General features: G+C 41.2%; 1 protein-coding gene across 5 annotated transcripts; it reads left to right on the plus strand.

The window, feature by feature from the left end:
- The first annotated feature begins 79 nt into the window (after positions 1-79).
- pla2g12a (phospholipase A2, group XIIA) lies at positions 80-25,048 on the plus strand. 5 transcript variants are annotated; one of them, XM_072271258.1, is made up of 5 exons: positions 80-155; positions 11,719-12,290; positions 14,951-15,027; positions 21,225-21,390; positions 23,993-25,048. In XM_072271258.1, the coding sequence occupies exons 2-5, from the start codon at positions 12,092-12,094 to the stop codon at positions 24,109-24,111; spliced, it is 561 nt and encodes a 186-aa protein (XP_072127359.1). In that variant the 5' UTR covers positions 80-155; positions 11,719-12,091; the 3' UTR covers positions 24,112-25,048. The 5 variants fall into 5 exon arrangements, with proteins under 5 accessions (XP_072127359.1, XP_072127363.1, XP_072127360.1 ...); XM_072271259.1 differs by lacking the exon at positions 80-155 and adding an exon at positions 7,404-7,491; XM_072271260.1 differs by lacking the exon at positions 80-155 and adding an exon at positions 7,540-7,597.
- Positions 25,049-25,423: the final 375 nt, after the last annotated feature.

Consider the following 25,423-nt stretch of genomic DNA (forward strand, 5'->3'; position numbering starts at 1 on the left):
AAAAATGTTTCTTGCCATCGAAAAAGCGGTTGCAGTCGTCATGAAGTTGCAGCCATCAGATGAAGGACCGGGGGGCCATGATTGTAGTTTCCCGAGGAAGAGTAGCGAGAGCGGTCTGAAAGCGGTGAAGGTGTACGATTTTTTACGTTGGATCTGTACGTGGTAAATTTCTGATACTGCTGCAGTAGGATGGAAACAAAACATTGTAACAAAGCTAACGAATAAGAGATTGTATGCTTAAGGGATAAGGAAGGTGAGGTCTGGGCGGGATGAAGGATTGGGAAGGGCAGATTGAACGAAAACAAATGGAGAAACTCAGATCAATGGAGAAACTCAGATCAATGGAAAAGTTACACACATGCAAAGACAGTGAAGATGTTTCTTTGCTATTGTTCAAGCATAGGAAGTAACATGGTGACAACTCAGTCGCGAGAGAACCATAGGACAGATAAGTACATCTAATTTTGTTGAAGCCAAGATTTATACTTTATACTTTATTGTCGCCAAACAATTGATACTAGAACGTACAATCATCATAGCGATATTTGATTCTGCGCTTCCCGCTCCATGGATTGCAAATCGATAGTAAATATTTAAAAAAAATTAAATTATAAATAGAAAATAGAAAAATGGAAAGTAAAGTAGTGCAAAAAAAAACCGAGATGCATGTCCGGATATTTGGGATACTCCCATTTCCGTCACAATATGTTGTAAAAGATAGACTGAGAGTTTTTGACCGTATAGTTGCATTTTTATTTGGGTCACTGATATTCATAATTCGAAACAACTTTATGGGACTTTCCATTAGATTGATCTACACTGTATATACTGTACTGCAAGAACAAACATGCAAATGAGTGGACTTAAATGTGTCCACCAATTGCTGATGTTCTCACAAATGAATAGCCAATATGCATTTTACAGTTGCTTGTTTTAGTTCTACGATAACATGGCATTTTACTCACAGCTTTGTTGAAGTGCCAACGTATTCAACCTAACAGTCATATGTACGAATTGGAGCTTTCTTATCTAGTTATCAGCAGAACCCATAATAAGCTCCTTTTTCGTCCATTCCTGCACTCAAATGTATCAATTTGTGTCAATCATTCCTTGTAGCCGGCAAGTTCCAGAATCTAGTAATTGTTTCTTTAGAAGTGACCACCTGTCTCTCCCGCCCCCCCCCCGTCCCCCGTCCCCCGTCCCCCACCCCCCACTGCCTCTTCCCGGTGTCCAAACAGCTCCTTCCTGAATCACGGTGTAGATTGGTACAATGGACAGGATCACTGCACAAGAATCTCGGGAAAATGCGGGGAGTATCACAGCCTCTAGTCTCGAAGAAAGGTCTTGACCCAAAAAGACGTTGTGCCCATTTGCCTGACGTGCTGAGTCCTCCAAGATCTTGTGTGTTGCATTGATTCTAACAGTAGGGAGGTAGTGAAGGACACTCTAATTAAATTTACCTACATAATTAATCTCCAGTCACAGGAAAATTACTAACAATACTGTCTTTGGAAAATATAAATTCGCTTGAAAGGGAAATGAACCAATGTCAATGTCTTCTAGTAACTGAGGCCCTGGTTATATTCAGGCCAGAAACATTAGGGAAGGCAAATTATTCACATAGCTGACACCCGATTCTTTGTCATGGGAAAAGATTATCCTGCTGGGAAGAATGTGACCACTGAATGCCATGAGCCTCTGACCCATGACAATTTAGTGCAAAGAAAGACCATTTGTGACGTATTGAGAAACTTGAGGCCTTGCGCTGGAAGCATGTAGATGCTCTGTGTAAGCAGTGGAATGAAAAACGTCTCATAAACCATGCGCCTGTACACCCTCAGCCACCATTTTGCCTATCTGTAGAAGAGTTTGCTGCTCCTATATTGATCCCAGCCATTTATCTTGGAGGACAGACAAAGAAACCCCTGAGAAGGGTTGAAGTTTACTGTTGACACACACATTCAAGAAAGGGGTATGGATAATGCTGGGACTTAGATCAGTGAGTCTTACTTTAAGGGTGGGCAAATTATCGGAGAAGATTCTTAGATTATTGAGCATTTGGAGAAGCATTGTCTGATGAGGGATACTCAGCATGGTTTTATGAGGGGCGGGTCATGCCTCATGAGCTGATTGAATTCTTTGAGAGTGTGACAAAGCACATTGATGACGATAGAGCAGTGGATGTGATGTATAGAGATCTTAGGAAGGTGTTTGATAAGGTTCCCTCTGGTAGGCTCATTCAGAAAGTCAGGAGGCATGGGATCCAAGGAACAGAGGTATGGATTCAGAATCGGCTTACCTATAGAAGATAGAGGGGGCTGAGTCATATAACACTACAACAGTGAAATAGGCCCTTCGGCCCATTTAGTCCATGATGAACCATTGATCTGCTCAGTCATCCATCTATAGCTGTCCAAATCCCTCCCATCCATGTGCCTATCCAAATTTCTCTTAATTGTTGAAATCAAACCTGCGTCCACCACTTTCACCACCCTACGGGTGAAGAATTTTCCCCTCATGTTCTCCTTAAACATTTCACCTGTTACCCTTAACCTTTCTAGTCTTACCCAATCTCAATGGGAAAAAAAGACTGTACATCTGGGTTGTAGGTGAAGAGTGTTCTGCCTGGAGGTCAGTGAACAGTAGTGTTACACAGGGATCGGTTATGGGAACCCTGCTCTTTGTGCTTTTTTTCTACATAAGTGACTTGGATAAGTTTGCAGATGACACGATAGTTGGGTGGTGGTGTTCAGGGTTTTAACAGGACACTGACAGGATGCCAAGCTGGGCTGAGAAGTGCTAGATGGAGTTCAACCTGGAAAAGTGTGAAGTGGAAGATCAAATTTGAAGGCAGCATTCAGGGTTAATAACAGGATTCCTGGCAGAATGGAGGAACAGAAGAACCTTGGATTCCACATCCATAGATCCCTCAAAGTTGCTCTGCAAATTGATAGGTTTGTTAAGAAGGTGTATGTTGTGTTGGCCTTCCTTGGTCGGGGGGTAGGATTCAAGATCCATGAGGTCATGTTGCAGCTCTATAAAACTCTGGTTAGACCACACTTGTAATATTGTGTTCAGTTCAGTTCTGGTCACCCTATTCTTGGAAGGAAGTGGAAGCTTTAGAAAGGTTGCAGAAGAGATTTACCAGGATGATGTCTGGATTGGAGTCGAAGTAGAGATTGTTTTGCAGAGAAAAGAGCCAAAAATACTCAATTAATCTTTTGCTTGCTATTTCTTGGTCATATAGTTTTACATTTGTACATAGCAGTGCAGATTTTCACAAATAAAACGGCAGAGGGTTTTAAGTTTAAGAGAAACCGTATCAGCTCCTTTTATCGTCAACCAAACACAGAGCACGTTGTTACATCATCACGTCAAACCAGCCTCTTAAGGAGAACCCCAAATGAATGTAGGTGGTTGTGAATTATGCATCTGTTGCATTACTCCGCACAGAAACCCCCAGAATTTACCAAAGCCGGCATCGGGAGCCTGCCCGGAGCTTGGACGAGCCGCCCAGCTTAGGTCCTATGCTCCATGACTAGATTAACATCAGGTGCCTCAGGCTGTCTGGAGGTGTGTTGACACACTGCTGGTCATGATGTGACACCAGGGGCATGGTAATGGAACGCACCAACTTTTGGTGGGCCGAAATACATTGAGGTTTCCCCCTCCTATCAATGATAAAAGACTTTTGCCTCCTTTCCAAAATGCAGAATGGGCCATCATAAGGGAGCTTAAGGAGATGTTGTTGTGCATCATTGCGGATGAAAACGAATGAGTTGAACTGTAGGTCAACCAGAACCCAAAAATGCTGAACACCTTGATGGGAGGTAGGAATAGGTGCAAAGGAATTGAATTTTCTGAAGAGGGCAGAATGCTGCTGACTGGCCAACCAGGTGGCCGTGGCCTCAGGAGCAAAATCACCTGGTACTTGTAACGACTGCCTGCATACCGTCTCGGCTATGGATGACAGCAGGTCTTTTTTGAGAGCTGCTCTGGCCCCCAGTAGGACCCACAAGTGGCGATCATGCCAAAACTCATCTGTCAGGGAAGCTGTCAGAGCAGTCTTTACGGAGCTGTGAAACCGCTCACACAGGCCGTTGGACTGTGGGTGATAAGCCATGGTGTGATGTAGCCTAATGCTGAGGTTCTGGGCCATTGCAGCCCAGAGGTCTTATGAGAACTGGGGACCACAGTCAGAGGAAATATCAGATGTGGTGCCAAACGGAGCACCTCAGGTACTGATGAACGTCTGTGCCACGCCTGCGGCATCGTCAATGCTAGCGGAATGACCCCTGGCCAGTTGGTGGTATGGTCCACCATGGTAAGGAGGTGCGTAAAAGCACAGGAGAGGTGAAGGGGACCAACCAGGTCCACTTTGGCATGGCCATACTGTCACACAGGGATCTCATAAGGTGCCCAGGGTGCCTGAACATGACAGTTAATTTTTGCCCACTGGCACTCGACACAGGCTGCTCTCCAATCATGCAGGTCTTTTCTAAGGCGGTGCCACGCAAACTTTAGTGTAAACAGTTTCTGTAAGGCCTTCTGGCCCGGATGCAAGGATCCGTGAATGGAGTTAAAAACATTCCGCCTTCACCTTGCGGGCACTATGGGGTGAGGGGGACTAGTTGAGGCATTGCTCAGGAGAGAAACCCCAGCTTCCCTGAGCTTAATGTCAGCCATTCACAGGCCCGTGACTGCTGCTTAGTAAGCCTGGACCTCTGTGTCAGTAGTTTGGTCGGCTGCCATGCTGGCTTTGTCAACCTGGGAAAGGTCAGCACCCATAAGCCATTACTACTGACCCTTTCCAGGTTGACTATGTTGGGTCAGTAAATTAACCCACATTATTGTATCTATTCTTTGTTACCAATATTTCTTCCTCACAGTTCTTGTTCAGGAATCTCCGCATCCTCACTGTGAATGACATTCCTCCACTTACATTTCCCGCACTCTCTGGGTATTTTTGTTTCAATTTTCAATCAAAGGCAGCCATAATGGAATGGTGGAGCAGACATGATGGGCCAAATAGTCTAATTCTGCTCCTATGTCTTACGGTTTTTATCATCTAAATGCCATCAACCAACAGATTTAACTCTTTCCCTTGCAGATGCATATTTGACATGTTAATTTAAAAAAATAACCCCCCCCCAAGAAAAAACTTCCGACAGCTGAATGAAGGCGAGTCTGAAGTTGTCCTATTTGGCCCCCCTGAATCCATTAAAATGATTACCAACAGTCTTGGTAACCTGTCCACCCTTGTCAAACCCCATGTCAAAAAACTTGGTGTGATATTTGATTCCACTTTGAAGTTTGACAAGCAAGTTAATGCAGTAGTAAAAGCCAGTTTTTTCCAGCTTCGTACTATTGCCAAAATCAAGTCTTTTCTCTCTTTCAGAGATCTTGACAAAGTCATCCACACCCTTATAACCTCCCGCTTGGACTACTCCAACTCCCTGTATACTGGGATCAGTCAGTTGTCCCTGTCCTGTCTGCAACTGGTCCAGAATGCCGCAGCCAGGCTCCTGACAGGTGCCCGGAAGAGGGACCACATTACTTCTGTCCTGGCCTCTCTCCACTGGCTACCAGTACGGTTTAGAATTGATTTTAAGGTTCTCCTGATTGTTTTTAAAGCCCTAAATGGGCTGGCCCCCTCCTATATTGTAGACCTTCTAAACCCTTATTCTACTTCCAGGTCCCTCAGGTCGGCTGACTTGTGGCTCCTGGCTGTCCCACGATCTAACTTTAATCTCAGGGGTGACTGCACCTTTGCTATTGTAGCCCCTAGTTTGTGGAGCAGCATTCCCCTCCCTATCAGATCTGCCCCCTCCATTGACCCTTTTAAGTCCAGGCTCAAAGCTTACCTTATTTTATTCACTAGCTTTTGAATCTTCCTGATGTGGCTGATTTTTGGGCTTGTGCTTAGGCACATGTTTATTTTGTGCCTATAAGCTGTGTGCCTTGTTGTTTATATCTATGTTTCTTGTATTTGTGATTTTAGCTACCTGTTATGGATTGTACAGCACCTTGGTCAACATGGGTTGTTTTTAAATGTGCTTTATAAATAAATTTGACTTGACTTAATTTGATATATTAGTCATTGGTCTGATCAAAACACCATCCCTTCCTGTCCCATCCTGCTGTATCACTGAAAAACAAATATAAAAGTGGATGCAGGAAATCTGAAATAGAAACAAAATATGGTGGAACTACTCATCAGGTCAGGCAGCATTTGTTAAAAGCAACACAGGGTTAATGTTTAAGGTTGATGGTACGGTGTTTCCCTGGTGCCAGGGCCAAGGGTGTTGCTGAACAGCTGCAGAGCATCCTGATTGGGAGGGTGAAGAGCCAAAGGTCATAGTGTTGAGGTCGCAGTACCTGACAAGCTGGATAGAAACAAGCTGACTTTGGGGAGCTAGGAAGGAGGTTAAAAAACAGGATTTCAAAAGTCGTTATCTCAGGAAAGTTCCAATTGCCACATGATAACTAGGAGAATAAAGTAAATGAATAGGTGCCTGGAGATAGTTAAGACGGATTTTTTCTTTCGGTTTGAGGCTTTGGGAATGTTTGTGGGTCAGCTGAGATCAGTACACACGGAATGGGTTCCACTTCAAAGGAATCAGGATTGACATCATTGGAGGGAGGGGTAGGTGTGTGGAAGCAGTTACTGGGGAGGGTTTAAACTACTTTGGCAAGGATAGAAACCTAAAGTGGAATTCAGAAAGGAGAAGATCAAAGCAGGTAGCGTACCAGATGAATTCCAGGGATGGCAGGCTTGCTGTGTGATAGATTAGATGTGTATCCTCTAGAGTTAAGGTAGAATGAGGAGAGATCTCATTGAAAGTTACAAACTTCATACAAGGCTCAGCAGGGAGAATTTTTCCCCAGCCTGACGCGGCTTGAATGAGGGATCACTGTCTCAGAATAACTGTAAACTGTTTAGTACTGACATTGGGAGGGATTTCATCACACAGAGGGTGATAAATCTTTGGAATTTTGTACCCCAGAAAGCTCTTTTGCTCAGTGATGAGTTCATTTAAAGCAAAGATGGATAGATTTCTAGACAGTAAAGGGATGTGGGGGCCCTGGAGGAAGGCGAGCAATCATGTTGATGTATGGTGAAGTAGATTTGAGGGGCTGGTTGGCTTACTCCTGCACGCACTTCTGTTGTAATAATTTTATATCAGAGCAGATGGTCTTGGGTTTAAATATTTGACTGATTTCCCATACAATATAGAAAGGTATGAAATTGCAGATGCGGAAAATTTGAATCATCATCAGAAACATTGCAGCATCTTTTGCTTTTACCCTTCCCTCGTGAATTGTGGGCATGACCCTTCGCTGAAAGAGCAATGACATTTATTGCGATGCAGCGTGCGGGTGTGTTGGTGTCTATCAATCAGTCTTCCGGAACAGGGGGCAGTGTACCTGGTGAGGGTGTTGTAGTGCGCCGAAGATGCGCCGACGCATTGTCGGCCACGTCAACATAAGGTATGTTCAGGAAATGCAGGTAAAAATCTGCTTCGAGCCTTCCCGTAGAGCAGGGCGCACAGATTCCATGTTCACTGTGGGCCGCTTTGTGTTGAATCGTCCCCCGGTTTGTTTATAGTCTCGCACAGACACTTTATGTTTAACCTCGATATTTATCGGACGGTGTTCATGTTGATGTTGATGTCAGATTGCTGACTTATTTAGATTTCATCCAATCCTAAATATTGGATGCTTCCAAGTGTTGAAACCTCAAATCCTATCCTTGCCTTCAAACGCTGTCTTAACGTTATAAATGTAGTGAAGATTTGGGAATTTTAAAAAACTTGCTTTTATATGGGCCCTTTTCGACGTCAGACGCCCCAAAAGCCGAAGTACGTTTTAACGTGTACCCAGATTCGTGGGAAATACAGTATCATTCCACGAACACCCACGGGTTAAGAATAACTTGATATTTGGTGTGAGCTGAGCGTTAGCCAGAGATTTCCAGATAAATCCCTAACCCCTTTCTGTTACGGTCATGCATATCCATTTGACATTAGAGTCAGGTTTAGTTCACTGACATGTGCCGTGAAATTTGTTGTTTTGTGGTACCATTGTATCGGAAGACATAAAAATACAATGTTACAATAAAAATAAAGACTGCAAAATAGGAATAGTGGGGTAACGTTCATGAGTTCATGGATCATTCAGAAATCTGATGGCGGACGGGAAGAAGCTGTCCTTGAAACATTCAGTGGAAGACATAAAATACAAGTGGTAGCGGTGTTCCGTGTTCTCATTTAATATTTATTGAAAGATGATAATTCCAGTAGTAATGAACTCTCTCCGTTCTACACAGATGTAAGGATTGCCCCCGGGGTTTTAGTTCATCTTTTGACTTTTCCCACTGAATCTTTATGTTTTCATGAAAGTACGGGAATACTGGGCACACTGCTTGGGGTGGGGCTTAGTATAGAGCCGACTGGTGGAGATAGGTACTCCCACTAAATTTTTTTGTGTTGTATGTTGATTTGACTCTCTAATTAGGAGTGCATTAACATATTGAATGATTCTAATATGTTTTCCATTTGGATACCATGCCAGAGAGAAATGCAATGTACCAAGAGATATAAATTTAGGTGTAGTGATTTAGGTTGTGGATGTGCAAAACCAAAGTAGAGAAACGAAAGGCAGTGCCGAGGGGACAAAAGTGGGAATGTTTATTTGTTGTTTTACTGCTTGCTTATGTGTTGTATGACATTGAAAATGTAAAAGGACAACTCTACCCATAAACGTAGTATATAGACTGAGATGGCGCAAACATGAGGAATTCTGCAGATGCTGGAAATTCAAGCAACACTCATCAAAGTTGCTGGTGAACGCAGCAGGCCAGGCAGCATCTCTAGGAAGGGGTACAGTCGACATTTCCGGCCGAGACCCTTCGTCAGGACTAACTGAAGGAAGAGTGAGTAAGAGATTTTAAAGTGGGAGGGTGAGGGGGAGATCCAAAATGATAGGAGAAGACATGAGGGGGAGGGATGGAGCCAAGAGCTGGACAGGTGATTGGCAAAAGGGATATGAGAGGATTATGGGACAGGAGGTCTGGGGAAAAAGACAAGGGGGAGGGGGGGAAAAACCCAGAGTACGGGTTCTAACTTCCACTAATGCCCCACCTCCCCCTCGTACCCCATCCATTATTTATATACACACATTCTTTCTCTCACTCTCCTTTTTCTCCCTCTGTCCCTCTGATGATACCCCTTGCCCACCCTCTACGTTTTTCCCCACTCCCCCTTTTCCTTCTCCCTGGGCCTCCTGTCCCATGATCCTCTCATATCCCTTTTGCCAATCACCTGTCCAGCACTTGGCTCCATCCCTCCCCCTCCCGCCTTCTCCTATCATTTTGGATCTCCCCCTCCCCCTCCCACTTCCAGATCTCTTACTAGCTCTTTCTTCAGTTAGTCCTGATGAAGGGTCTCGGCCCGAAATGTCGACTGTACCTCTTCCTAGAGATGCTGCCTGGCCTGCTGTGTTCACCAGCACTTTGATGTGTGTGGGTAGACTGAGATGGAGTGGAATCAGGTATTGTGGTCCTCTGGAACTTTTCAGTGCGGTGGGTTCTGGTTAATTGGGACACATCAGGACCAGTACGTTTTGGCCCAATTAAGCAGCTGCCCCAATTAGTGGAAATTTCATGAAAATAGTTAAGAAGGTACAAAATAGTTAAACTACTGTTTAACTGAGTAACAAATTATTGATTTAAATGAAAGACAAATTAGAACAATACCAACGCTGCTACAATATTGTTCTGCCTCTTGAAGCACTGTTCATTTTGTGTGCAGTTCCTTTTGTACAAACATTACTTCCTGCTCGTAAACTCTTTTATACATAATTTCCGGCGCAGCATAATGCGGATTTCAACTTGAAGCACACACCGTAGAAAGACATTGATCTCCATCTACTTGTTATTTGTCTTTGAAACAGCAATATCTTTTTTCACAAAATGTTCTCATTTAAAAACCCTGAAGAAAGCTTCCAGCTCGCAGGATTTTTGAGGTGTTTAACTCCCTGCCTAGCTTTCTACTGCGAGGGCAGTGGAAGTACTATAAAACAGTGTATTTCTAACAGTTATCAACAGAGGAATTCATCCTGTATATGGGATATTGAGGGAGAGAGGGCACCTCGGGTGAATGGGCTTGTGCTCCAAGCTTGCTCACTCACCTTTGACCCCCAGCGGACACTCAGCTCACACCTATGGCTCCAAGTAGCTGTTAGTTTGCGACGGCAAAGCCGGTACACTGCTTTGACTGGCAGGGTAGCTGACGGGCCTCGTAACCTGGTGATACAGGGACATGGTGGCATGTGAAGCCAGCTCTGGTGGACTGGGCAAGTGAGATCTGATGGCCAAGAAGGTAGTTTGGCAATGCTTTGTGGAGAGCAAAGGGCATGATAGGGTACACAAGAAGTCATCGTTATCCACTGCAACCAAGGAAGACTGCAGTTTGTGATGACTACTCGTATCACTGCACTCTGACTGTAGTTTGTGACGACGACTCGTATCACTGGACTCTGACTGCAGTTTGTGACGACGACTCGTATCACTGGACTCAGACTGCAGTTTGTGATGACAACTCGTATCACTGGACTCAGACTGCAGTTGTGATGACGACTCGTATCACTGGACTCAGTCTGAAACTGTCCCAGTTTAATGGCTTTTCTACTTTAAAAACTCTCCCACACAGGTTTCATTGTCATCGTCCGGTGAGGCGTTCAACGAATACGCTGCTGTGTTCTTTTGATTGACTGCAAATGAACAAAACTAGAGCAGATACCTAGTGCAGATAATGGACCATCCTTTATACAATGCTTTTTGATGATTACATCCTCCAAATCTTCATTTTCATTGTAACATTCAATATGATTGTCGATCCCTTCAAATTCTTTGTTGTCCTAACTTGTTGAAGTAGTGAAATGGTTTTTGGCATCCCCAAGCCTGCTTACTTGAAACAGCAGTGAGCAAAACAGATCTGAATTGTTTTACTGCTTATTTCTCGCCAACTGTCGGTGACAAAAATGACTGCTTTTTGAATGCAAACACGTGCAATTAATGCTATTTAAAAACTGTTTGTTCTGAGCACAGTATAATGTATGGCCATACAAGTTCACACGACTTAAGCTAGTTAGAAACTGTTTAGCAATATACTCCTGCCTTAACAGCATAGTGTCCCAAATAAACTAAGGGAATACCAGTTACTTTCTCGATTAGATTTGTTTTAAAGTTTTCTCAAATAAGCGACTGCTCCGATGAACTGATGGACCAATTAACCAGAATCCACTGTATATAATTGTACATGTTGATATTATGAAGGCGGGGTCAATAATTGGCTTTGAATCTTGAAACATCTCAAGGCTTTGTGGAAGTTTCTGGACATTGGGGCGGGGGGGTAGATTCGGTTTAGTCTAAAACCATATAGTTAGCATGTCTAGCTATATTATTGCTGTGTATTTATTGAAAGATTATATGTAATTGCTGTTAAAATTAATGTCCTAACCAAGAAAGGATAGATCTGTTTTTTTTTTAACTGTAGACTGTAGTGGCCATGCAGATAAAACTAAAGGCTAGCTATAATTACAGCTTTCTGAAGCCTAGATTAGATCAATTTTGAATCCTGTGAATTGAAGAGAATATATCCTGCACACATTTTCTCTACATTTTCACTTAGATTTGCTTTTTTTCTCTGTTTCTAGATCACAAGATTATGGGAGAGGTGACCCTTCATCCAGCATGATTTGCTATTCTCATCCTTATGGCCAGCAGTGATTATTTGAGTACTTTGACAGCAACTGAAAAATATCACACCAATACAAATATGAAAATAGTGTTCTAAAATTTAAGGAATGGTCAGAAGTTTAGTAGCCTAACTGAAGTCGGAGTGAGCCAGTTTACCCTATTACTCACTTCACTTTTGGAATGCAGTACCAACAAATGGTTTTGATTTGGATCTCTCTTCTAGTTGGATAACAATAGTTTCAATTCATCTGTGTAGATACACACAGCAGAAAACGTTCATTATAGCTGAAAAGCAAAAGTGAAAAACAAATCAGTAAAATAATTTTGAGCATGCGTTTCCAAATCTGTGTGTTTCTGGGAGTTATTTTGAGGAGCTGTGGGTGCCGTTCCGAAGATGCAGACTTCAAAGATTGGCGGGGGAAGCTGAAAACAATTCGGAATGGAATTCATAAGATTGACACATATCTGAATGCAGCACTGGATTTACTTGGCGGGGAGGATGGGCTCTGTAGGTACAAATGCAGTGATGGTGAGTAAAATGATCAGTAGTCAATTTTGCCATTCAATAAAAGCATACATAGTTATAAAGTTAAAATATGACTCATTGGATTGGGGGACTCGTGTCATAGTCATCATGAATAACATTTCCTTCTTTACACTATTCCCAAGATATATTTTATCTGCTTGTCTCGTGAAGTTGATGACCTGGAATAATTTATTGAATATATGCACATTCTTGTGACCTTATAAGAGGTCGTGTTTAACTACTTTGGTTAGTGAAGTGATTATCTGTCTTTGTGAGGTAACAAAATTGAGCTCTAAACTATTCTAACTTGTTGAACAAGATTTTTTTTTGATGGGGAATTCTGATAGCCAAAATAAACCTGTGGTTGATGACTGTCCTTTCTAAACAGTGATCACCATGGTGGTGATGCAGTTCTAGTACTGAGATTAGCTAATTTGAACCGGTGATCCTGGTAAATGCAGTACATTACCATATATTGCAGTGTTTTTACAAAGCTGGCAACCAAAGTGTGGCTATTACTTAAAGAATTTTGAAATGGTTCAGTCCGATTTTTTTTTTAATGATTACGTACCATTCTAGTTTGATTGAAAATTGCTTTAATTATGTCTGCTGATCAAAGTATTTTCTGGTGAATTTGGATTCTGTGCCGTAGGTTGTTGTTTGCTATACTTTGTTCCATGTGGGCCTTGTATCTTGCAGAATTCTTAAATCTTGTTCTTTCTAATATCACAATATAACATGAATTTTATCATTACGTCTCTTAATTATGGGAATAATGAATAGGGAACATGAATAATAAAATCATAGCAGAGGACTATTAGGGATATTTTTCTTAGAGTCACAGAAAAATACAGCACAGAAACAGGCCCATCGGCACATTTAGTCCATGCTGAACCATTTGAACTGCCTAGACCCATCGACCTGCACCCAAACCATAGCCCTCCATACCCCTACCATCCTTGTACCTATCCATGCATGTACCACTTGCGATGGCAGCTCGTTCCACATTCTCAAGATCCTCTGAATAAAGAAGATTCACCTCCTAACTCCTTAAACTTCTCACTTTTCACCCTTAACCTATAATCTCTAGTTGTAGTACCACCCAACCTCAGTGGAAAAAACCTGCTTGCATTTACGTTATTTATACCCCTCAAAATGTATACCTCTATCAAATCTTCCCTCAGTCTTCTACGTTCCAAGTAATTAAAGTCTTAACCTATTCAATCTTTCCTTGTAACTCAGGTCTTGCAGTCCTGGTAACATCATTGTAAATATTCTCTGTACTCTTTCAATGTTATTTACATCTTTCCTGTAGGTAGGTGACCAAATCAGCACAGGTACTCCAAATTAAGCCCTAGCAATGTCTTGTACAACTTCAACATAACATCGCATTTCCTGTACTCAGTACTTTGATTTATAAAGGCCAATGTGCCAAAAGCTTTCTTTACGACCCTGTTTTCCTGTGCAGTCACTTTCAATGAATTATGGACCTGTATTCCCAGATCCCTTTGTCTTACCACACTCCTCAGTGCCCTAGTGTTCACTGTGTAAAACCTACATCTGGCTGGTCCTACCAAAGTGCAGCACCTCACACTTGTCTGCATTAAATTCCATCTGCCATTTTTCAGCCCATTTTTCCAGCTGGTCCAGATCCCGCTGCAAGCTCTGATAGTCTTCCTCACTGTCAACTACACCCCCAGTCTTGGTGTCATCCACAAATTTGCTGATTCTGTTAACTGCATTATCATCCAGATCATTGATATAAATGACAAACAGAATAGACCTAGCAGGGATCAGTGCTAGGTCTATTCTGTTTGTCATTTATATCAATGCTCCCATGCTGGACCTTGTCAAATGCCTTGCTAAAGTATGTGTAGACAGCATCCACTGCCTTGCCTTCATCAACTTTCCTGGTAACTTCCTCAAAAAACTATAAGATTGGTTAGACATGACCTACCATGCACAAAGCCATGCCAACTATCCCTAATCAGTCTATGTCTATCCAAATACACCCTTACACATCCAGTCCCTCAGAATACCTTCTAAATTCTTTCCCACCACTGATATAAGCTCACCAGCTTATAATTTCCTGTTTTATTTTTAGAGCTTTTCTCAAATAGCAGAACAACATTATATCCTCTAATCCTCTGGTACCTCACCTGTCGCTAAAGATGCTTTAAATTTCTCTGCCAGGGCCCCTGCAATTTCTGCACCTGCCCCTCACAGGGTCTGAGGGAACACTTTGTCAGGCTCCGGAGATTTATCCATCCTAATTTTCCTCAAGATAGCCAACACCTCTTCCTCTGTAGTCGGTATAGGGTCAATGACTTTGCTGTTGCTTTGCCTCACTGTGCCTGTCTCCTGAGGATTAATTTTGTCACTTGTAATTCTTTTGCTCTTAGCATATCTGTAGAATCCCTTAGAATTCTCTTTCAGCTCGTCTGCTAAGGCAACCTCGTGTCTTTTAGCCTTACTGATTTCTTTCTTAAGTGTTCTCTTGCATTTCTTACACTCCTGAAGTACCTCATTTTGTTCCTACCTGCCTATACCAGCTATGCACCTCCTTTTTTTTCTTAATCTCTCTTCAATTTTGAACAGCTAATGACATTAGTATTTTTGATAATGGTTGAAAATGATTTGATTACTATAAACATCTTTTTCAGGATCCAAGCCAGTTCCTCGTTATGGTTATAAGCCTCCTCCACCCAATGGATGTGGCTCTCCTATGTTTGGAGTTCATGTAAGGAATGTTGTATTTTTCCCAAGTTTATTTCAGTTCAGTTACAAATATTAAAAGTATTCAAAGTTCAAAATAAATTTATTATCGAAGTACATATATGTCACCATATACAACCCCGAGATTGATTCTCCTGAGGGCTTCAAAAACTATACAAATTAGTGGAACAGATGGAGACTTTTTTGTGCCAATGACATATAAGCTAGTTGCAAAACTATATAAACAATATTCTTTGTACAGTTTTAAAAAGCAATATGATGCTGAAAGTCAAGATTGTAATTTTCATTTGTCCCTTGAGCCCTTATTTCTCAGTATTACTAGCAATCATCATTTATTACACATACTAAACTTGTAGAAACTGCACCACATGATTTATGAGAAGGAAAATAAAATCATATTTATCTTTTCATTTTGAAATAGCTGAAGCAAGAAAAGAGCGAAAAGAAATTTCCATTTTCTTTCTGTTGTTATAATATAAGCTTCTGGGCTACCCACCAAAAGATTGAATTGTTAAAACAATTTTGCATTTCTAATAGTGTGACTAGTTGGCCGGTGGCATAGTGGCATCAGCACCGGACTTTTTTGTAAATTACTTTATTTTCAAAATTTTCAAAAAAAAACAATGAGATCAGCAAAAACATACCAGCTCAGACATGTACAAAAAAGAAATAAGCAAAAAAAAAGACATAACATTAGGGGAATGCCTATTGTACAAAATGCTCAAAAATACTAAACATTAAATCTCAAATGAGGGCCATGAGAAATCATCTGGGGGGGAAATTGCTTATCCGCCCCCGGCCTCGTCCAGGTAGGCAAGAAATGGATCCCAGATAGCCAAAAATTTTTTAATTGAATTGGTTCTCAAGAACCGAAGTTTCTCCATCTGTATGACTGAGATCATATCAGCCATCCATCTCCGAGAGGAAGGGGGAGAGGGTGATTTCCATTCCATCAAGATAAGTCTTTTGGCAGCAATCATCTCCACCATAAGAGGCTGTTGTATGGCTGCAGGGAAACAAATAGATTGCGAGCAGCCAAATATAGATCAGCAGTGGACTTTGAGGAGAGTGGCTCTGGGTTCGAATCCGGCCAGCTCCTTGCATGCTTTCCATCCATGCTGGGTTGAACATTGAGTTAGCAAGTCAGCCTTGTTAAAAAAAAAACAGACCAAAATGCTAAAGAATCTGCAAGGTTGCAGCCTGATGCACTTCAAGGTGCGGAAAGGAACAGCAACAATCACAATAGTGTGACTTGTTTAGCCCAGTCCAATCAGCAAATAATTGTTAACCAATTCTTGTAATTGCTGCCTTTCTTAAGCCAATCCTTGCCTTATTTTATATGTGCCAAACAGCCTACAAAATTATCAATTGTTTCTGTTTTACTTTGTCCATCAACGTTGCTTCTTAGTTCTGCTGGCTCCATGTTTTCTTACTGTGCCATATTTAAAATCATCTTATCTGTTAGTTCTGTAACCTCACATGAACCTTTCCCAGTCCTGTTTCATGTACTGCTATCCATCAGTTCCAGCTAGCTTTATCTCCACTCACTGTATTCTTCTTTTTAGCTGTGATGGTCCTCTTTGGTGTGCCCTAAATAAATCAATTTACTTTGCTACTTTCCTAAACTTTCAGAAACCTTCTCAAATATATTTTAAAACTGCGAAAAATTTTGCAGATGCTGGAAAACCAAAGCAATGCTCACATAATGCTGGAGGAACTCTGCACATCAAGCAGCATCTATGGAAATGAATGCTGATGTTTCAGGCTGAGGCTTTCTTTGGGATGAGAACGAAAGGGGGAAGACATCTGAATAAATACATGGGGGCAGGGAAAGGAGAACAGCTAGAAGGTGATAGGTGAAGCCGGGTGGGTAGGAAAGGTAAAGGGCTGGAGAGGAAGGAATCTGATAGGAGAGGTGAGTGGACCGTAGGAGAAAGGGGAAGAGGGGGGTACCCAGGAGGAGGTGATGAGCAGGTGAGAGAGGTAAAAGGCCAGAGTGGGCAGTACAAAAAGAGGAGAGTGGGAGGGTATGTATATAGCGGAAGGAGAAATAGATATTCATGCCATCAAGTTGGAGGCTACCCGGACAGAATATAACGTGTTGCTTCTGTACCATGAGGGTGGCCTCATTGTGGCCCAAGAGGAGGTCACGGACCACCATGTTGAAATGGAATGAGAATTGGAATTAAAATGCTTGGCTACTGGAGAGTTCCGCTTTTGGCGGATGGGGCGGAGGTGCCTGACAAAGCGGTCACCCCAATTTACGAGAGGTCTCACCTATGTAGAGGAGGCTGCATCGGGAGCACCAGATACAGTAAATGGCCTCAGCAGATTTTCAGGATAAGTGTTGCCTCACCTGGAGACCCTGAATGGAGGTGAGGGAGGAGGTGAATGGGCAGGTGAAACACCTAAGCCACTTGCAGGGACAATTGACAGGAAGATTAGTGAGGAGGGAAGAATGGACAAGGGAATCACAGAAGAACTGACCCCTGCAGAAAGCAGAGAGAGGGGGAGGAAGTAAAGATATTTTTGGTATTGGGGTCCATTTGGGGATGGTGGAAGTTGCAAAGAATGATGTGTATGCAGAGGCTCATGGGGTGATAGCTAAGGAAGAGAGGAAACTATCCTTGTTACAGCTGCGGGAGGATGGGTTGAGTGTGGATGTTCAAGATATGGAGATGCGGGTGAGGGCAGCGTCAATGGTGGAGGAAGGGAAACCCTGTTCTTTGAAGGAGGACATCTCTGATGTCCTGGAAAGGAAGGCTACATCCAGAAAACAGATGTAGCGGAGATGATGGAACTGAGAAAAGGAAATAGCATTTTTACAGGAGATGGGCTGAGAAGAGGTATAGTCAAGATAACTGTGGGGAATCAGTAGGTTTATAAAAGATGTCAGTTGACACTTTGTCTCCAGGGATGGGGACAGAAAGGGGAGACAGGAGTCAGAAATGGACCAAGTTAATATAAGGGCAGGGTGGAAGTCAGAGACAATGTTGATGAAATTGACAAACTGAGCATAGATGCATGAAGCAGCACCAATGCAGTTGTCGATGTAATGGAGGAAGAATTGGGGAGCATTACCAGGGAAGGCTTGGAACATGAACTGTTCCACGTTGCATTTCTGTGTTTTTAGATAACACCAAGTTATTTCCTTTCCAGCTGATTCCATTCTTCCCCTTGAAACACATCTTGGCTTTTTTATTGTTTGAAGATGTTTGATAAATGTAAATTATGGTTAAGGAGGATTACTGTTCAAAGGTTCAATCAAATTATCAAGGGAATCTCTTTCCTCACAGTAAACAATAAGGAACTGGGGAAGGAGCCAAACAGCTGGAAACAATATCATTTAGATGATGACCAAAGAGGGTGTTGGGAGTCACCCAATCTGTGATGTGGAAACAAAAAAGGAAAAAAGCACGGCAGAAGACCTGTAGGCAAAAAAAACTAAGGGAAGACTCCAGGAAGGATACCAATATTGCATGTACAGCATATCCTTAGCTCATTCATTGTAAGAAGTTCTCTTAATGACCTTCTGTTTAAAAATGCATTATCTTCAGCCATGAATATTGGAAAACCTCAGATTTGTTTATAAGCTATTGGTTTTTATACATTTGAATCTGAAGCTTTTGGAAGGAGATCAGCCAGGCTTCTAGTTCCTGTCTGCCTTGAAGTATCTGTATAAAAAAGAGAATATGATTTGAGCTTGAGTTTATGACTGAATAAGCATGGCTGAGTTTATACATAAAGAACTGCCACTTGAGAGACATGCTGAATCATAGCTTGTGTCCATACAACTAGACCCCAACAAGCAGCTCCTGAAAGGATGAGAAGTGGAAAAAAATTGTCACATATCTCTTTGTATCAATTGCCTTTGCCCTTTGTGTTCTAATCACATATTACTTTTTTAATCATGCAGTTTCAATTATTGTGATAATGATCAATACTGCTATTCTATTTCAAGCAATATACTTAATTCCCAACAGGCACATAAGGGTGATGAAGACTTCAGATTTCTTCTTCTGTATTACATTTTACCTTTAGTTTGGGCAGCAAATAATAATCAATAGAGAATAATATTGATTATTACTCTCTCTCAGTAACTGCTCCAGGCATCCAACAAAATTTACATAGGCTGATATGTATTGTCTTTTCCAAATTGTCCATCTGTTTTAGTACCCCTGAACTCTGTCATAAATGGTTATGTCCTCCCTCTTTTACAGAAAGGATTCTTACATTTGATCTTGTTACTCAAAGAGTTTTAGTTTTGCCATTCAATCCAATTTCTTTTTTCAAGCTCCACTTGGAGTTTCGGAGTCAGAGAGATGTACAGGTCCTATTCGCCTTCGTGTCTCTTTTGGCCATCAAATACCCATCTATACTCATTTTCCAGCAGGTGGCCTTCTTTGCCTGGTGATTAGAGTGCTTGTCTAAATTCATAAATCTACTACGAGTCTTCTGCCTTTTCCATCTACCCAGTTCTTTTCAACTACCACATGGGTGAAAAGGTTCCTTCTAAACCTTCTAATCCCTTGTCATAAATGTTTGCCCTACAGTTGTAGATACCACTGCTGTGGATACAAAATTCTTGCTATCCATCCTACTTATGCCACTCATTACTTTGTATACAGCATTGAGTTCTACTAAGTGTAATGTGTCTAAGTTTGCTGATGATACAAAATTGAGTGGAAAAGCAAGTTGTGCAGAAGATATGGAGAGTCTGCAGAGAGATAAGGATAGGTTAAATGAGTTGGCAAGGGTCTGGCAGGTGGAGTACAATGTTGGTAAATGCAAGGTCATCCACTTTGGAAGGAAAAATTAAAGAGCAGATTTTTACTTAAATAGTAAAAATCTGCAGCAGGCTATCAAGAAGGCAAATGGAATGTTGGCCTTCATTGCTAGGGGGATTGAATTTAAGAGCAGGGAGGTTATGCTGCAACTGTATAGGATACTGGTGAGGCCATACCTGCAGTACTGCATGCAGTTCTGGTCCCCTTACTTGAGAAAAGATATACTGGCTTTGGAGGCAGTGCAGAGGAGGTTCACCAGGTTGATTCCTGGTGATGAGGAGGTTTGACTGAGGAGAGATTGAGCCGCCTAGGATTGTACTCGCTGGAATCAGAAGAATGCGAGGAGATCTTATAGAAACATATAAAATTATGAAAGGGATATCTAAGATAGAGGCAGAAAAGTTGTTTCCACTGGTGGGTGAGACTAGAACTAGGGGACATAGCCTCAAGAGCTGTTGGAGTAGATTGAGGATGGAGTTGAGGTGAAACTGCTTTTTCCAGAGAGTGGTGAATCTGTGGAATTCTCTGCCAAATGAGGCAGTGGAGGCTACCTCAGTAAATATATTTAAGACAAGGTTGGATAGATTTTTGCATAGTAGGGGAATTAAGGGTTATGGGGAAAAGACAGGTAGGTGGAGATGAATCCATGGCCAGATCAGCCATGATCTTATTGTATGGCAGAGCAGGCTCGATGGGCCAGATGGCCTACTCCTGCTCCTATTTCTTATGTTCTTAGACTCTACTGCTCTCTCCTGTCCTCCAAAGAAATCAATTTTGCTTCACAACTGAAATATATCATCATAGACAAAATGCTGATGTGTCTCCTCTCTACCCACTCCAGTGAAATTGTGTCCTTCCTATAGTATGGTGGTCAGAACTGCTTACTCTGATCTAGCTTGACCTAACCATTAGTTTATAAAGCTGTACCTTCCCGTTCTTGTACTGTGCCCTGGCTAATGTAGGCATTCAGGATTCTTGTCCTCTTCACCACGGTATAAACCTTTGCTGCCACTTTCAGAAATCTTTGGATATATACACCAATGTCCCTTTCTGGGAACCCTTCCTGGGGTTCTGTATGTCCCAGTCTTCTTAGTCATTGCAAAACACATCACCTCACTAACCTCTTGGAAGTGCATCCCCATTGATGAAGGAATGGAGTAGCAGGGAATTTCTTTAAAAGCAATAGTTAGTTGAATAAACCAAAACTAAAAATTGATTGTAAATATGCCCCCAGAAACTCTTCAGTGACCAATGCTAGTAGACATCAAGAAATTCCTCCAGAATTTTGAAACATCAACCCCAGCATCTGCAAACTTGTAGTGTTGATTCCAAAACTGAATGCAGATTTTATCATGATTAGAACACAGCTTTTGAAGATTTTGAATTTCTAATGTTCATGTATATTTTTATGAAGTTAGATGTGGGAATTCCTTCCATGACGAAGTGCTGCAATCAACATGATCGTTGTTATGATACCTGTGGTAATTCTAAACAGGACTGTGATGAAATATTTCAGTACTGCCTTTCAACAATTTGCAGAAATGTACAGAAAACATTAGGAATAGATGCAACTGTACAGGGTAAGTGTTGGTAACATCTGCTCCTCATTGCATTCAGTTGTAATTTGTAACAGCTCATGAAGCATTGACATTGTAAGACCACATGAAATTGGAGCAGAATTAGCCCATCAAGTTTGCTCTACCATTCAATTATGGTTGATTTATTTTGCTTCTCAACCCCATTTTCCTGCCTTTTCCCCATAACCTTTGATGCCCCTAATTAATCAAGAACCTATCAAAATCTGCTTTAAATATTGGCCAGTGACTTGGCCTCCACAGCCATCTCGCCAGTGAATTTCATAGATTCATCAGCTTCTAGCTGAAGAAATTTCTGCCCCCCCCCCCCCACACGATACTAGGCTCTCCCACTACTGGAAACATTTTCTCCACATCCACTCTGTCTAGGTATTTCAGTATTTGGTAGGTTTCAATGAGATCTTCCCTCATTTGTCTGAACTCCAACGAGTACAAGCCCAAAGACATTAAATGCTCCTCGTACATTAACCCTTTCACTCCCAGGATAATTCTCGTAAACTTTGGACCCTCTCCAATGGCAGCACACCGTTTCTTAGATATGGGAAGCAGAACTGCTCACAATACTCCAAATGTGGTCTGACCAATGCCTTGTAAAGCCTCAGCATTACATCCTTCCTTTTATGTTCTCGTCCTCTTGAAATGAATTCTAACTGCAATTGCCTTCCTTATTTGCAAGTTACCCTTTAGGGAATTCTACACTTGGACTCCCAAGACCCTTTTCTGATCCAATTTCTGAATTCACTCCCCATTTACAAAATAATTTTACACCTTTATTCCTTCTACCAACATGCACGTTCATACATATACCTACACGGTATTCCATCTGTCACTCTGCTCATTCTTCTAATCTGCGCAAGTCATCTGCAAATTTCCTGCACCCTCAGCCCTACCTGGCCCCACCCAACCACAAAACACCTATTTTTGTATCATCTGCAAACCTGGTCACAAAGTCATCAGCCCCGTCATGCAAGTCATTAACATGAAAAGCAGCAGGCCTGAGATTGGCCCCTACGGAACATCACTTAGTCATAGGCAGCCAACCAGAAAAGGCCTCCTTTATTCCTACTCTTCACCTTTTGTCAGTCAGCCAATTTTCTGTCCAAGCTAGTAGCTTTCCTGTAATATCATGGGCTCTTGTTTAGCAGGCTCATGTGTAGCACTTTCTCAAAGGCCTTCTGAAAATCCAAGTAAACAACATCCAGTGATGCCCCTTTGTCTTTCCTGTCTGTTATTTCCTCAAAGAATTCCGAAAGATTTGTAAGGCAAGATTTCCCTTAAGAAAACCATGCTGACTTTAGCCTATCTTATTATGTGCTCCAAGTAGTCTGACTTAATCTGACAGTAAATTATAGACCAGTAAACCTGATTTCAGTGATTGACAAGATATTAGAGTCCATTATTAAGGATGATGGACTCATCCTTATTAAATAATGGACTTTAATATCTTGCCAACCACTGAAATGAGGTTTACTGGTACACAATTTACTGTCTTTTGCCTTCCTCCCCTTCTTAAAGAGTGGAGTGACATCAGTGATTTTCTAGTCATCTGTAAACTCCTGGTGACTTACCTATCTTCATAGCTTTCAGCTTCCCAAGTCCCTTCTCCTTTGTAATAGGAACTATACTCACTTCTGCCCTTGCCACTCTTGATTTTTCTGGCATGCTGCTGGTGTCTTCCACCGCTAAGACCAACAAATCTACTTATTCAGTTCATCCACCATTTCTTTGTTCCCTATTACTATCCCTGCATTATCATTTATCAGCGTCTGATATCCACTCATGCCTCTCTTTTGCTCTTTATATATCTGAAAAGCCTTTCGGTATCCCTTTTTATATTATTGGCTAGCTTACCATTATACAAGTTTATTTCTCCTTACTGGTTTTTTTTTGTTGCCTTCAGGTGGATTTTTGTCAAACATTATTTATCTCTTTTAAAATGATGTTGACTATTTGATTGATAATTTTCTAAATGTACTGCTGTTATCTCCTTATTCCAACATTTCCCTAATGATAGATGCAAGGTTATCTGGTCTATAGTTTCTTGCTTTCTGTTTTCCTCTCATGAATAGTGGCCTTACACTTAAGATTCTCCAATCCTCTGGGACTTGTCCAGAACCCACATAATTCTGGTAGATTACAAATAATATATCCAGGATCTCTACAGCCACTTCTAAAATCTGGAATACAAGACTAGGAGATTTGGTTGGTCTTTGGACCCATTAGTTTGCTGGTATATTTTTTGAATGTTTTTTACAAACCAGAGGGTATCGAGTTAAGGAGATCAGGCAGGAAAGATCAAATCAGCCATCATATTTTCAAATACAAGCAAGCTCAATGAGCTTTAACACCAATGAGCATTTGTGCTCATCTTCTGAGGAGTTAAAAAAGTTCTGCCAATAGCAGTTGTTACTTTTAAGAGAAAGACTTCATGTTGAGCCCTATCTTGTCCACATGGAAACTTTGTACAGCTAGTAACTAGATATAATTATTTAAATCTCCATCTACATAATGAAGGTAAACTTATTTTCTTGATGATTCTAATTTTTCGAAGGAATGAACCTAATTTTGTTTTGTTCTCTTTACATAGCTTGTGAGAATGCTGTAGAAATGCTTTTCAATGCAGTAATGCATTTAGGATGCAAACCCTACCTAGACAGTCAGAGGGCCTCGTGCATGTGCGCTTATGAAGAAAAAATCGACCTTTGAAGTGAAGAATGAGGGGGGAGAAAACTAAATGTGTGAAATAAGGACTAAGTGTGCTCAATTGATTTGAAAATGTTATGTTTTCTTGGGAGAACTTCAATTATGTCAGATTTATAATAACATTTTTTGCATAACAATCTTAAAGACAATGCTCATTGTTTTTCCTATGAAATGTTTACATAATTTAAAATTTGAATTATTACAAGTTACTATACCAGAATACATCTTACCCCAAGTGTCCTGCATATTGTAGGTTTGTGGTCTTGCACTGAATTTAATCTTTTCTGAGATAAGCCATTAAACGTTGGTGAAGTTCTTCTTTATATTCTCCCATTTCTTCGCAAATGTCATCAAGAAGAAGAATCCAAAAACTGAATACAGAAACCAGTCCCATACACTGCCTACTGGCAGGTTATTGAGTGATCCTGCCTCATGACCTATTTGAAAATGATACTGGGCTTTGTGACTTTAAAATCAGCTGTAGAAATAATAAATGGTAATTTAAATCAATATTAAGCTAATTAGAACTAAGTATGTCTTGCATTGTGTCAGTAAATCCAGCTTCTCACACTTACTAACATTCTATAGGTGGCTTGCTTCTATGAATACTCAGAATTGAAACCTGTGAACACTCAACTCATCAGGCAGTATCTGTGGAGAAAGATGCAGAGCTGGGTTTTGGTTTCAAGTGATTGACCTGATTATACTGGCTAGAAACCCAAATTATGGGGATAGAGTAATGTTAATTTGTGACATGAATATTGTCATTTTGGGAGAAATGACTTTCGTGGCCGGTCCTCATCATTGTATGATAGCTTGTGAATAATAAAATGTAGAGGAAAATGCATTTCAGATGAACCATTTTCTGAATTTAATATGTTATCATGTGCAGTGCATGGTTCCAATACCCTTTTCAAAGGATTTACATCTGTGCTTGTAAAATGTAATTGCAATTTCTAATTCCCTTTTTGAAAGATGGGGAAATACAAATTTATTTTTCTTTGCTGTTGTTTTATTTTTAATTTAAGATGCAAGTTTTTTTAATGCAACATCTTTTATATTTTAAAAATGCCCCAAACCATTTCACTAGCAATTGTTTATTTGGAAAGTCAGACAGTATTTGTGGAGAGAAGAAGCAACAAACATTTTAGATCAGTTGCTCTTCATTAGTTTTTTACTTTGTCTTTTTTCAATATGTGATATTGCATTCATCATCCATGTTGAAATTCTCGTGAACAGAGTGATTTGTAGGGACATATCAGAGTTGGGGGTCAGGAACTATGTTATAATTCAGACCATGTGCATTTCCTCCCCT

The sequence above is a fragment of the Mobula birostris genome, chromosome 10, assembly GCF_030028105.1.
Source record: "Mobula birostris isolate sMobBir1 chromosome 10, sMobBir1.hap1, whole genome shotgun sequence".
Classification (NCBI taxonomy): Eukaryota; Metazoa; Chordata; class Chondrichthyes; order Myliobatiformes; family Myliobatidae; genus Mobula; species Mobula birostris.

What these genes read in the sequence shown, in the direction of transcription:
- pla2g12a (XM_072271258.1), top strand. Translation starts at nt 12,092, where the DNA reads ATGCGTTTCCAAATCTGTGTGTTTCTGGGAGTTATTTTGAGGAGCTGT. An exon ending in TAGGTACAAATGCAGTGATG is followed by an intron (nt 12,291 to 14,950) that starts GTGAGTAAAATG and finishes CATCTTTTTCAG; the next exon opens with GATCCAAGCCAGTTCCTCGT. An exon ending in AATAGATGCAACTGTACAGG is followed by an intron (nt 21,391 to 23,992) that starts GTAAGTGTTGGT and finishes CTCTTTACATAG; the next exon opens with CTTGTGAGAATGCTGTAGAA.